Source organism: Argentina silus (assembly GCF_951799395.1).
Source record: "Argentina silus genome assembly, chromosome: 16".
Taxonomy (NCBI): Eukaryota; Metazoa; Chordata; class Actinopteri; order Argentiniformes; family Argentinidae; genus Argentina; species Argentina silus.
The window spans coordinates 15148542-15160545 of record NC_139670.1 but is presented as its reverse complement, the minus strand read 5'-3'; the positions used below and the strand labels follow the sequence as shown (position 1 = coordinate 15160545).

Genomic DNA, 12004 nt, shown 5'->3' with positions numbered 1-12004 from the left:
TGCCTGTCAAAGGGGACAACCACCCGAGGAACCATCAGAGGTCTCATTTTACTGAGAGAGGAATGCCATAGCTCTGCCATATTATTTTTTTATCAAACCTAGCCCATGTGCAAAATACCTAAAGAGCCTCTGAAGTGTCTTGGAAACCAATATAACGTTTTACTTTGTACGTGTTAATCATACATGAAGTAGAAAGATAGTCATTTATAACTATTAACAGATCAGTAAATGCGATGGGGGGGATCAAGAACATTTTCACTACACTTGGAAAATTGAGATCGCAGCGACGGTACCGTATTACGCATGCGCACCGAGGTTCGAGACGGGCACTGGAGCACAAAGCCACGTGTACCATCAAAAGACAGGTAAAAAAAACATAGCTAGATTCAATCAAATTCAACACAACATAATCACATTGTCTTTAAAAAGCCACACATAGATGTAACCCATAAAATCAGCACTTTTCGAGTTTTACTGTAAAACAATCAAGCGATGCAACTTAGTGTTTGTTGGAGAGGTACAGTGAGAGTAACGGAGAGAACTTGTTAGCTACCAATGCTTTGGCAAGCTAACACACTCAGTAGCTAGGTACCAGAAATATACATTAACTATTTCTTCTCGCTGCATACTTTGCATGACACAGTTTTGAATGAGCGATCATGTCCGTGCACTGATATAACTGGCTAACTCGCTATATTGTTTGCCTGCCTGCCTGCCATGTTTGATTCAGAAGGTTTATCTGCAGCATGGAGCGCACGTTTTCTCAGATGCAGGTTCGACCTAATCTGCCCCTGAGAAGGCCGTTGACCAGTCCGGCAGGTGTCCCAGCCGTTCCGAGGACTCTCACGCCGCCTATCTCAACCTCTGAGCGGCCTCTAGCGACGTGCAACGGAGAGGGTATGTGAAATGTCCACTCTTAACAGCCAGTGGATGATGTATGATGGACGAGTCAATGACGAAATGCCACATTTAAGTCGTGGCCATGCAGGTCCCTCACTTGACATGTTAATTTCAGTATTTTATCTTTTGTCTTTATCAAAGTTGAAGCTAATTCCACTTCTATGAAGGATGGCTCTTTGGTATGTATAATGGCAGTATATTTTAAGATCAGTTGATATGAAGTATTCAATACCCTCACATCCCAATGTAATATTTGCAAATGGCAGTGTAACTTTGCCTTTTTAGATGATTGGTTCCATGCCCCCTGCAGTGACTGTGAAATTGTGTAACTACTGCAGTCAGCAAGGTTTGTCTCAGCTCATTTGGTTTTCATTGATTTAGCCTTTCATTTCAAAATGTTTCAGTTCACGTGGCTTCTGTGATAGTGTTTTACTAAACAAGTGGGTGTTTTCCAGGGAACTTTCGTTGTACACGTTGCAAGAAGACGTGTTACTGTTCGGTGGCGTGCCAGTCGGAGGACTGGAATGCCCACAGGCACATGTGCAAGCCCATTACCCTGGACACACCCGCAAGGTCAATTGGTTCAGCCCATAGTGGAACACCCCTCAGAGAAAGTTAGTTGAGTCAGTTCATAATCACCCCACCTCACTAATGTACTAACTTTTTCATACCTTATGCGATAAGTGAGAAGACAAAGGAGAACCCCGATCCCGCTCTGCCTCAAGTAGGAAGCAGCCCCAACCCAGCTGAGCCCACCAAGGTATTATTGTGTTGTGTGTTGATGGGATTCTGGGATGCTCTTTGCGCAAATGCAATGGTAATAATCAACGCCAGTCCCCATGTTAGTGTTGGAATAGAACATAGGGCATGGAATTTCATCATGAAAATGAACGAGTTAACGGACAGCTAAAGCATTATCATATTAGATCCGTAACAGTCACCTGACCCATGCAGGTGCAGCACAGTGATGTGACTCACCCCCAGAGAGTCTACCGACGGGACCTGGGGAAGAATGACTTCACCAAAGGAGCCCAACTACAGGTGGGCAACCTCATCCGACCAAATTGGCCCCTCCGTAATCCTGTGTGCGCGTAGTCTGGGAAAAATGTCTGGCGAAAATGCCATTATAAAGGTGTAACAAAGTCTATGTCCAAAAATGTATCGAGGCTTGAGTAACACTATATCTCATATTGATAATTCACAGGAACTGCCCTGTTCAAAATAAATAATTTCAAAGCTGTGCTTGATTGAGTTTTCCTGGCACAGTGGAACCAATGAAATCGTCCCAAAAGTGCAAACCCCGCCCAACTGGCACTCTAGGCAGGCTTAAGCAAACGCTCCAAGTATTTGAATTACTTTTCCACCCAGGTCTGCACAGGTGCTCCAAATGGACCACGATATTACACCCACCTACATTGAATACATCAGGAAATAAACTGTTTTGTGGCCTGTGGGCGTGCGTGTCTCTAGGCATGTGTGGTGGAGCTGCAGAGCCCTGGGAGGTTCTTCATCCAAGTCCAGAGCCCAGAGCTGACGGAGGCTCTCAGATCCATCACCGTGGAGCTGCAGAAGACCTACGGCAACTCGCTAGGGACAACCTACTTGCCCGACATTGGAGAAGTCTGCGTCGTCAAATACTCCCTGGATCAGGTGCGTCTCAGCTGTAGTCTGGTTGACGCATCCACTCACTCAGCTGTAGTGACTCATTGATACCATTCATTCATATGGTGTTCGTATGGTATATTACTCATTTTATGATTCTATATATTTTCTTTATGTATATATGAGTGGACCACTTCTTATAATTAATTTAGATGGAAAAAACGATTTTGTTTTTAGAAGTCAGAACCTTTTCCACGCCTAATCCTCCTCCTCCTCTGTCTGTTTCTGTCTCTCTCTCTCTGTGTATCTAGAACTGGTACCGAGGTGTAGTCCAGTCACTCTCTGCGGATCAGAAGACTGCTAATGTTCTCTACATCGACTTTGGCAATGAAGAGGACGTGACCCTGGAGCGGATCAAGCCCCTGGTTGCCAAAATTAAGCTCATCCCACCCTGCGTGAGTTCACTGGAGGATCTTACATCATCTTACTGGGAGTAACACCTTACACCTGCTTCGATGAATTTACCCATGATCAAACAGTCTTGTGGCAAACGTAAAATTGGTTGAATGGGCATTTTCTTCTAATAGCAAAAGCCAAGATGATTGGGCCGAGATGAGAACGGGTGTTGTCGCCCAGTCACAACCCAAGAGGAGCGTGTCATGGTCCACCATTTGGGGAACGCTGATAAAGAGATATACACTAGCTTTTGGTTTTAAACAATGGTTGACAACTTGAGTCTGGGTTATGGCTAAATATAAGGTTTTACCAATCTGGTGGCGTGACTAGAAATGTCCAAATGCTTTTGTTGGGTCAGAGCAACACTAGAAAGGGTTTGTAGCCACTAGCTTGGTGTAGTACTGTTTCCCATCCTTCTATCATAAGCTCCTTCCGTCGCCAGGCATTGGAGTGCCGTGTTGCCGGGGTAACGGCACTGACTGACAGCTGGACGGGGGAGTGCTGCATCGCCGTGCGACAGCTGGTGGCCGGGAAGAGCCTGACTTTCACGCTTGTGGAGGCGTCGGAGTTTGACCACACCTACGCAGTGGACGTCGCACTGACTACTATCGGTAGCGTATACGGGCCGGTTACGGGTCAGTTACAGTGACGTGATGAAGGAGATGGCTGAGCACGTGGTGAACACAATGGGCAGATTTCGCAGCTTAGGGCATCTCTCTTGGCTCTCCTAGTATGGCTTATAATGCACATGGTGTTCAATGGCATCTGTCAGTAGAGATTGTCCCAAAATGCATTTGCCCCTCAATGACTTACCTGTTTCTCTAGTGTGGCTGAAGGGTGTCACTCTCTCCCTCTTTCTTATTCTCTACCCTCTCTCTCTCTCTCTCTCAGGCAAGCAGCTGAGTACGTTCCTCTTAGACCAGGATTACGCCATGAAGGAGGTCATTACGAAGAAGCACACCGAAGAGGACATTGGTGAGGATTCAGTCCTCTGACAATAACAGGTTAGAAGCATGACGCAAGATATAGCTTTACTCAATTGTATTTCTGTGTAAACCTCTCCCCCCCCCCCACCCCACCCCACCCCACCCCACCTCCCCGGGCTGCAGACTCCCTGGTGAGCGCGTCTCTAGAGAACTTCCGGCGGTCCGGGGGTAAGGAGGGGAACACAGAGGCCCGGACCCCAGACTCCCTGACCCAGGGGCTGGGCGACTCCTTTTCCGCCATGGTAACCCACCTGCAGACGCCCTACGACATCATATGTCAGAAGCTGGACAACGCCCGTGAGTGTGACCTGGAAACCCTAGAAGTTCTAATGAGGGATGTGGCCATCTCATTGTAATCATATGTGTCTGTTAATTGAGACTTGATTGATACTCGTGATTGAACAAGCGATGAGTGCATAAAGTGGAAAGAGTGCTTAAAATGATGGGGCTGCACAAGTCGGCCAGAACGGATATAAGTGAGTGCCTGTCACTATTCCTCCTCACAAACTGTTCCTTCCAGTTATTTATTTAACCCTGTAATTGACCAAACAGTAACTGTACATTCACACTGGTCGCGATTTTAATTACGAGACATCGCTTTGAGCCTCCACTTGGAGGCGTTCCTTCCGGAAGACCCAACTACTAAGTTGTGTAGTTGGTAGTGAGCGTTGCGTCTGTGCAGGTGTGATCCAGGAGCTGCAGCTCAAGTTGTGGGAGCACTGCTCTAAGGCCCCGGCCAATGAGAACTTCAGACCTGCCCCTGGCACCGTCTGCTGCTCTCTCTTCTCAGGTAAGAGTACACACACACACACACACACACACTCACACTCACACTGGCAGCACAAGCATTGTCAGCCAAGTTAAACGCCTTACTAAGAGCCTGGCGTTGTGATTATTGCTCTTGCGTCGTATCTTTTGGAAAGGTGACTCTTCTAATGTGGGTTGAACTTGTATCCACCTGTCCCCCCTGCTAGAGGACAGCCAGTGGTACAGGGCCAAGGTTCTGGCCTACTCGTCAGAGGAGAGGGTGTGTGTGGGCTACATCGACTTTGGTAACTCTGAAGAGGTGGAGCTGAGCCGCCTGCGGCCCCTCAGCCCTGAGCTCCTGGTTCTGCCCATGCAGGCCATCCCCTGCGCCCTGGCAGGTAACATCACCCAGCGACCTCATGTCTTCTCACGTTGCACTGAAACGGTGTTGATAGTTGTTGTGGTCGTCAAGAATACAACCATTGTCACTGCTTTTTTATTTATTTATTTTTTTACATACACTCTCACACATTTCATCCCATGACACACTCACATATTCATTCACTCACTCTCTCACACACACACACACACACCACCAGGAGTGCGTCCAATGACAGCGGTCTGGTCTGAGGACTGCGTTCAGCTGCTGAGGCAGATGGTGTGCAACCGCTTCCTGCGAGTGGAGATCCTGGGCAAGAGGGAGGGCACGGCGCTGGTGGCCATGATGGACGAGTCCAGCGACCCCCAGGCCAACGTGGCCGAGCTGCTGATCTCCTGTGGCCACGCCCTCCCCGCCGACATCGACGCCCAGGGGACGCCAGAAGCGTCCGCGGAGGAACCTCAGGGTAATATTTAATCACGCCCCGAATTGTAGACAGAGATTTCTTTTCAGATCCATGTAAATTGAAATGAATTGACATTACCGTTGACATTACTGTTACGATTAGAGCCCAACCGATTTTTGGGTCCGATGCCGATTTATGGGGGGCAACATTAATATATATATATATATATATATATATATATATATATATATATAATTCTTTTTACAGAGTTCCTTTTTAGCACAGTTTTCATGAGTAAACAATTGCAAAAAGATGCTCCTAATACTGATTAGGCATATCTCAATAATGACCTGAAATGATCTCCATTGACAAATAGAGAAATATTTATTTATTTTATGTGCACAGTTACTTATGCCAAATCAGAATTTCACATTTTACGAAACATTAGGTGGCATCAAACTCTTGCATCTCAAGTTGAAGTTTGTAGTCACACACGGGAAAGCAGAGCTATACACGTTGAAATGAGGCTTGAGAAGGTACTAGGATAGCTTTTCCAGCTGATTCCGTTTCAAAAACGTTAGCGAGCCGCTTATTTTGAGCGTCGTCTCTCGTTGCCTGCAGTGGCCGTGCCGGCCGTGTCTGAGAAGCTGGTGTGGTCCTGTGTTGAACCTCCATGTGGCGGCCAAACGGTGGCGCTGGTGGTCAGTGTGATGGAGAACCCTGGAGAGTTCTACTGCTACATCTACAACCCAGAAGGTACTACCAACCACTCCACCTTTCAATGACCATCTCTCACCAGATCATGTGGTCATGGTCAAGAACACCACAAACAGCAGTGTTGGGTGTGTTTTATCAGAGTTGATCGTGTGTGTGTGTGTCTGCACGCGTTTGTGCAGACCTACAGGTGCTGGTGGAGCTTGGGACAGAGCTGAAGCAGCACTGTGAGGCGAACAGCGCCCCCTTCAGTCCCAAGGTCGGAGAGCCCTGCTGTGCCCTGTTCTCTGGTAAGAGAGACGCGCCACTATTACATCACTAACTACTACCACAACACTACACTGGACCCTTATGCTTAAGCTTGGATGGTGTCTAAGTCTTTGGTCCCCCCCCCCCCACCCCTCCAGATGACAGAGCGTGGTACCGTGGGATGGTGCAGGGGGTGTGGGTGGAGGGCAAGGCCAGGGTGTATTTCGTGGACTACGGGAACAGCAGCGAGGTGGAGTCTTCACACCTTCGAGCCATCACACCTGGACTCCTGAAACACCCCTTCCAGGCCATCCGCTGCTGGCTTGCAGGTACGCCACACGTGTGTGTGTGTGTGTGTGTGTGTGTGTGTGTGTGTGTGTGTGTGCACGCTCGCGCGTGCGTGAGAACGTCAACATTAACACCACCTTGGGTGAAGAATTGATGTATGCAACAAGTTGGTGTGTGTGTGTGTGTTTCCTCTGTAGGTGTGGAGCTGCTGGGCCCCCAGTGGAGTAGCCAGGCCATCCAGCGTTTCCAGGCGCTGTGCTTCGGCCAAAAGCTCCAAGGTCGCGTCCTCTCCATCACCGAGCGAGGCTACGGCGTGGAGCTGGAGAGCAGCGGCGTGGACGTGGCCGCCACACTGCTCTCCGAACAGCTGGTCAAAGCCCCCAGTACCCCCAAACCACCCCCGACCAAGACCCCTGTTACCACTACAACACCCCAGACCCCTGAAACACCCCAGACCCCCGCTACCCCCAAACCACCCCAGCTTCAGCCCCCCATCCAGAGAGAGACCCCCGCCACCACCGTTGTGGAACCACCCAAACCCACAGCCGCCGGTCAGACAGAGGCACCCGTCAAACCAGAGGCACCCGTTCAGAGAGAGGCTGGTTCTGAGCAGCAGGCGATCGCGGCCGCTGCAACGGGGACCGAAGCCAAAGGTGAAATGAGCACTGGTCTGTGTTGTCTTGAGGTCGTTTAATAAGTTAGATAATGTTGTTGTTGTTTACCTCTTCCCTCAGCAGCCGCCTTCCCTCTGGACTGGAGGACCGTGGAGCTCCCTCCTAACGAGACCTTCCAGCCTCACATAGCAGCCGTGGTCAGCCCCAGTCTCTTCTACCTGCTGAACCCCAGTCAGGGTGAGGATGCACACGCTCGCACACACACACACACACACAACACACGCTCCCACACACAACACACACTCCCACACCCACGTGCCCCGGCAAACCTTACCTTTATTCACATCAGACATGCCCTTAAAAAGACCTTTATTTATGCTACTTGCTGTTATCAGTTATGTTTTGGTGTGTGTGTGTGTGTGCACGCGTGCGCTATATCCAGTTGATGTGCAGCAACTACAGCGAGTGATGATGGAGCTAGCCGTCTACTGCACCAACCAGACCTCTCCCAGTCAATGTAAACCCATGCCTGGAGCAGCCTGCTGCGCCCGATTTTCTGGTGAGTCTCTCACACACACACACACACACACACACACACACACACACACACACACACACACTCAGTCCCTCACTTCTGGATGCAAATATCACCATGTCATGACTGAACATGCCCACACACAACAAATAAAACAAACACCCTCACTACTGGACACCACCTGTGCACACACTCCCTCAAACACACTCTTCCCCTCCCCCCCCCCCCCCCCCCCCCAAACACGCACACACTCCATCAGAACATCATCACCACCTCATTGGCGTTATACCTTTCCTAAATTCTGATGTCAGAATTGTCCCAACAGGACCTAGGGGATAAGTCGTGCGATTTGAGATGCACAACGATCTATGGTAGTGTGCGCTTTGAGCGGGGTATCCTGAACGTGATCATTTTCATAAACACTGTTTATGAGGGAAAAGTATTTCCAAACACCGGGTGAGACTTCCCGACTGCCGACCCCTCAGTCAGATTACAGGTTAGTGTTCCTAATGAGGACAAGACCAGGTGATCATCAAAGAACAGGCGAGTGCTCTCTCTCTCTCTCTCTCTCTCTCTCTCTTTCGCTCTCTCGCTCTCTTAACTCTGTCTGTCTATCTATCACTCTAACTATCTATCTCTCTATCGGTCTCCCTCCATCTCGTTAGCTCTCACCCCCTCACCTCCAGTTGTTGCCATTCCAGGCTAAAGCCAGTAATTTCATGTCTGCTCGTAATATAATTACACAGCCTGGATGCAGCCGAGCGTCCCTCTCCATGGAGGTTTGTAGTGTGCATTCCACCGCCCAGGTAACAACAGGGTTGGTTTAAACAGCGTTTTTACACAACACAAAGTAAAACACAAGTGTCGTGGCCAAGACTTACCAGTCCTGTCCGTCAAGACCACTTTACCTGAAAGGTGTTCATAGTTGTTGTGCATCCAGACAGTGTTTTTTTGTGTTTTTTTTGTAGTTTTCTGGTCATTGAGGTTTTTTTTGTTTTCTGGTCATGTGATCAGAAAACTGCTAGTCCTATTGATCCACATCGTTTCCCCCCCTCCCAGACGTGCGTCTCACATCAGCCCCACACGAATTGTGCGCGTTTTTGTGTGTATCCACGTTAAATGCGATCAGGACGGGTGAGCGAAGATGACAAAATGGCAGGTGAAGGCATGAGATGGTTCACCTGGCGTGTCACCTCTCAAATAGACACGGTTCCTATATTAGTGCTGCCGCTCGCAGACCCAACATGGATAATGTGGATGGCAGAATTGATTAGAAGGTAAACCTTTTACTCTTTTTCTGGGGCTGGTGTCACTAGGTGACGTAAAGCTGTTTCACTGTTTCACCCCCGTCCATCCAGGTGACAAGAAGTGGTACCGAGCAGTGGTCCTGGAGACCACGGAGACAGGAGTCAGTGTGATCTACGCTGACTACGGCAACTTAGAGGAAGTCCCCTATTCCTCTGTCCTGCCCATCCCCTCAGGGCTGCTGCAGCTGCCCTTCCACATCGCCCGCTGTGCCCTCACAGGTAGGAGCTGTAGACCCTGTCCAGACACGAGCCCCGGCCCCAATGCTCCCTGAACTGTTGTGGCTCCCCTTCCAGATCACTCATGTTGCCCTTAGTGGTCCGCTGGCTGTAAAGAGTATGGCCGTGTGTGTGTATGTGTCTGTGTCTATCATGTATCTGGTCAGTGTGACCTTTGTTCCCTGTAGGTAAGGGGTGTTTTGAGACCTGTATTTGTCTCGGTGGCCTGACTGCCCTGTCTGTCTGGTTAAGAGTATGTTGAGATGCATGTCATCTCTCTGTGTCCCTGGTAGGTAAAGAGCACTTCCCTGCAGTGTGGCCCAGAGAGGTTCTGATGCTGTTCGGGGCCCTGCTCTCTGACGGGGTCGTGGCCTCCGTCCAGGCCTTTGACGGCAAATTCAACCTGCTCTCCGTCACCATGCCCACGGAGCGGGGCAGCGGCCAGCTCAACGCCATGATCCTGGAGGGGCTGCCAGGGGCACAGGCGAAGCTGAAGACCATCACTCCGGCCACCGCCAGACCTGAGCCTGACCGGGCCATGACCATCCCCACTGCTGGTCCAGTCAACACTCCAGGGCAGAACCAGGCCACGGAGCAGGTCAAACCAGCCCCAGCTCCCGGCAACGGTATGAATGGATGGATTTGTGGATGGATGGACGGATGGATGGATGGATGCTTTGTGACACCTTTCACCTTTGTCTATTTGTAATGAGTGTTTGATTGCTGCTGTCTTCAACAGGTGTCTCTAGCTAGAGATTGTTTACCTCAATGAGACAACCTGTATAAGAATACAGTGGCTCCATGTATGGACACGTATTACGATATTGTTCACTATTCTTTGTAGTTACTTAATTGCTACTTCCTTATTCTACCAATCCTCATTAACGACTGGTCTCCAGTGACATAATACGTAGTTAGCTTGCTCATTTAGAGGGATAGTGAACCCAATTTACTAAATTAGTAAGATGGTTCCTTACCTTGAAAGAAGTCTATGGGCAAGGAGCAACTGTAATTTACTTAACTTTAGCCACTGCTACCAGAAAACAATCCACGTGATGGGGGGGCAAGTAGATAAGGTACCAAATGTGTAGCCAAATCACAACCAAGTCAATGTGAGTTGATGTGACCATGCAATTTCTGAACTTATTTTACTGGCTATATTAACTACATTGACTGTCTTGATTTCAGATGAGGCTGCACAGAAGATGAGTGAACCAAAGGAACCACAGAGCATAACACACTCAAAGAGCATCAACGGTACGCCTCCTTAGTGCTCTACCCAAGGAGTCATCAGACCCTGCTTCCTGAATACTTTTCACACTTCATATCGTCTCAAAATCTCCTCAAGTTAAAAAAAAAAAGGTTTGGGCCTTGGCTTTGTCCAATGTTGGGTTGCCAGTGCCTCTGGTCTCATGACGGGTTACCAGAACCTTGTCTCCAGTTGTCATTTCTGATGCCTCCATGTTTGGGGAAGACCGTGTGATTTAAATGGTATCTGGCAACTGGTAAAAGTACAGATAAAACTTCAGTAGTTGCTGGTAGGTAAGTCTATGGAAAAGAGGAGAGGTTTCAAACATATGTAGCTATACCTAGTCTATAAATCTTGTCAAAATGTTGAGGTTGGATATCATTTTGGGGAAAATCCTAAAAGGGTGAAGTGTGGGAGAATGAGGTGATGGCTGTCCCTATAAAACTAGTGAGAGGAGACAAAAAATGCAGTTAGGAGTTAGCGTGCGCACAAGATTTCTCACAAGCCTATCAACGTCATCACGTTACCAACTACGTGTTCTGAGCTCAACGTTTTTAATTGACAATCAAACATATTTTTTTCAGGAAAAATAGTCATTCTAAGCTTCCATGTATTTTATTATTGACACAAAATTGTCACTAGGAATTACTGACTCTGCCAATAAAATAGAGGGAAACAATGTAGCCATCCTGCCTTGTTTGAAAATGATGGTGACATTTTATATTGATTTGATTTGAGTGATGTGTTTTATTTCAGGTCCTCACAACTCATGCTGCTGCCTGGACTTGAAGATAAAGGTGAGAACCAGTAGTCCTTTCTTCCCAAACGTCATTGGACCGGGACATTTGTACAGATAATCGTTATCCTCAGAAGGATAGGCTCTGCACAATGTTAACTTGATTTTATTTGTCTTTCACAGATTGATCAACTGGAAGAGCATATTCTCTCCCTCATGAAGCTAATAGGCGGCATCTCAAAGTGATGATTGTAGTGTTTGTTTTATTCACACAGCTATGACAGTGTGCTACGATATCATTGAATATGTGCATGTATTCAATTTAAGTGATTATACTTTCAAGGAAGACAAGTTCAGTTTAAATGTTTCTCGGTCTTTTGGTGACAGTTGACATATTAAGCTATGGAAAAAAAGTTGACATTATGGAAGTAAATGTCAGAACATGACATCTTGATCACGATTTAGTTTTAAACTTTTGTTTAAAATAATACATTGTTATTTTTTTTCAGTTGTTTTAACTAAATACTGGAAATAAAAAAGAAAAGCAAAAAAAAATTAAACCATATGGGAAACAAAGTTAAACCCTTAACATGTTCTTTGTTTTCTGACCATGTGTTCAA

The 12004-nt window shown here is 47.8% G+C and overlaps 1 protein-coding gene across 1 annotated transcript; it reads left to right on the top strand.

Annotated features, from left to right (window-relative positions):
- Positions 1–746: 746 nt before the first annotated feature.
- tdrd1 (tudor domain containing 1) lies at positions 747–10670 on the top strand (the record flags this gene model as incomplete). Its single annotated transcript, XM_083688210.1, has 23 exons — positions 747–897; positions 1042–1079; positions 1186–1246; positions 1356–1473; positions 1585–1660; positions 1855–1941; positions 2371–2550; positions 2814–2957; positions 3401–3593; positions 3850–3933; positions 4068–4241; positions 4627–4734; positions 4919–5089; positions 5291–5536; positions 6098–6232; positions 6373–6480; positions 6598–6768; positions 6925–7380; positions 7462–7578; positions 7784–7900; positions 9235–9402; positions 9693–10025; positions 10588–10670. 23 exons carry the CDS (start codon positions 747–749, stop codon positions 10668–10670), a joined length of 3519 nt encoding a protein of 1172 aa, XP_083544336.1.
- Between the last annotated feature and the right edge of the window lie 1334 nt (positions 10671–12004).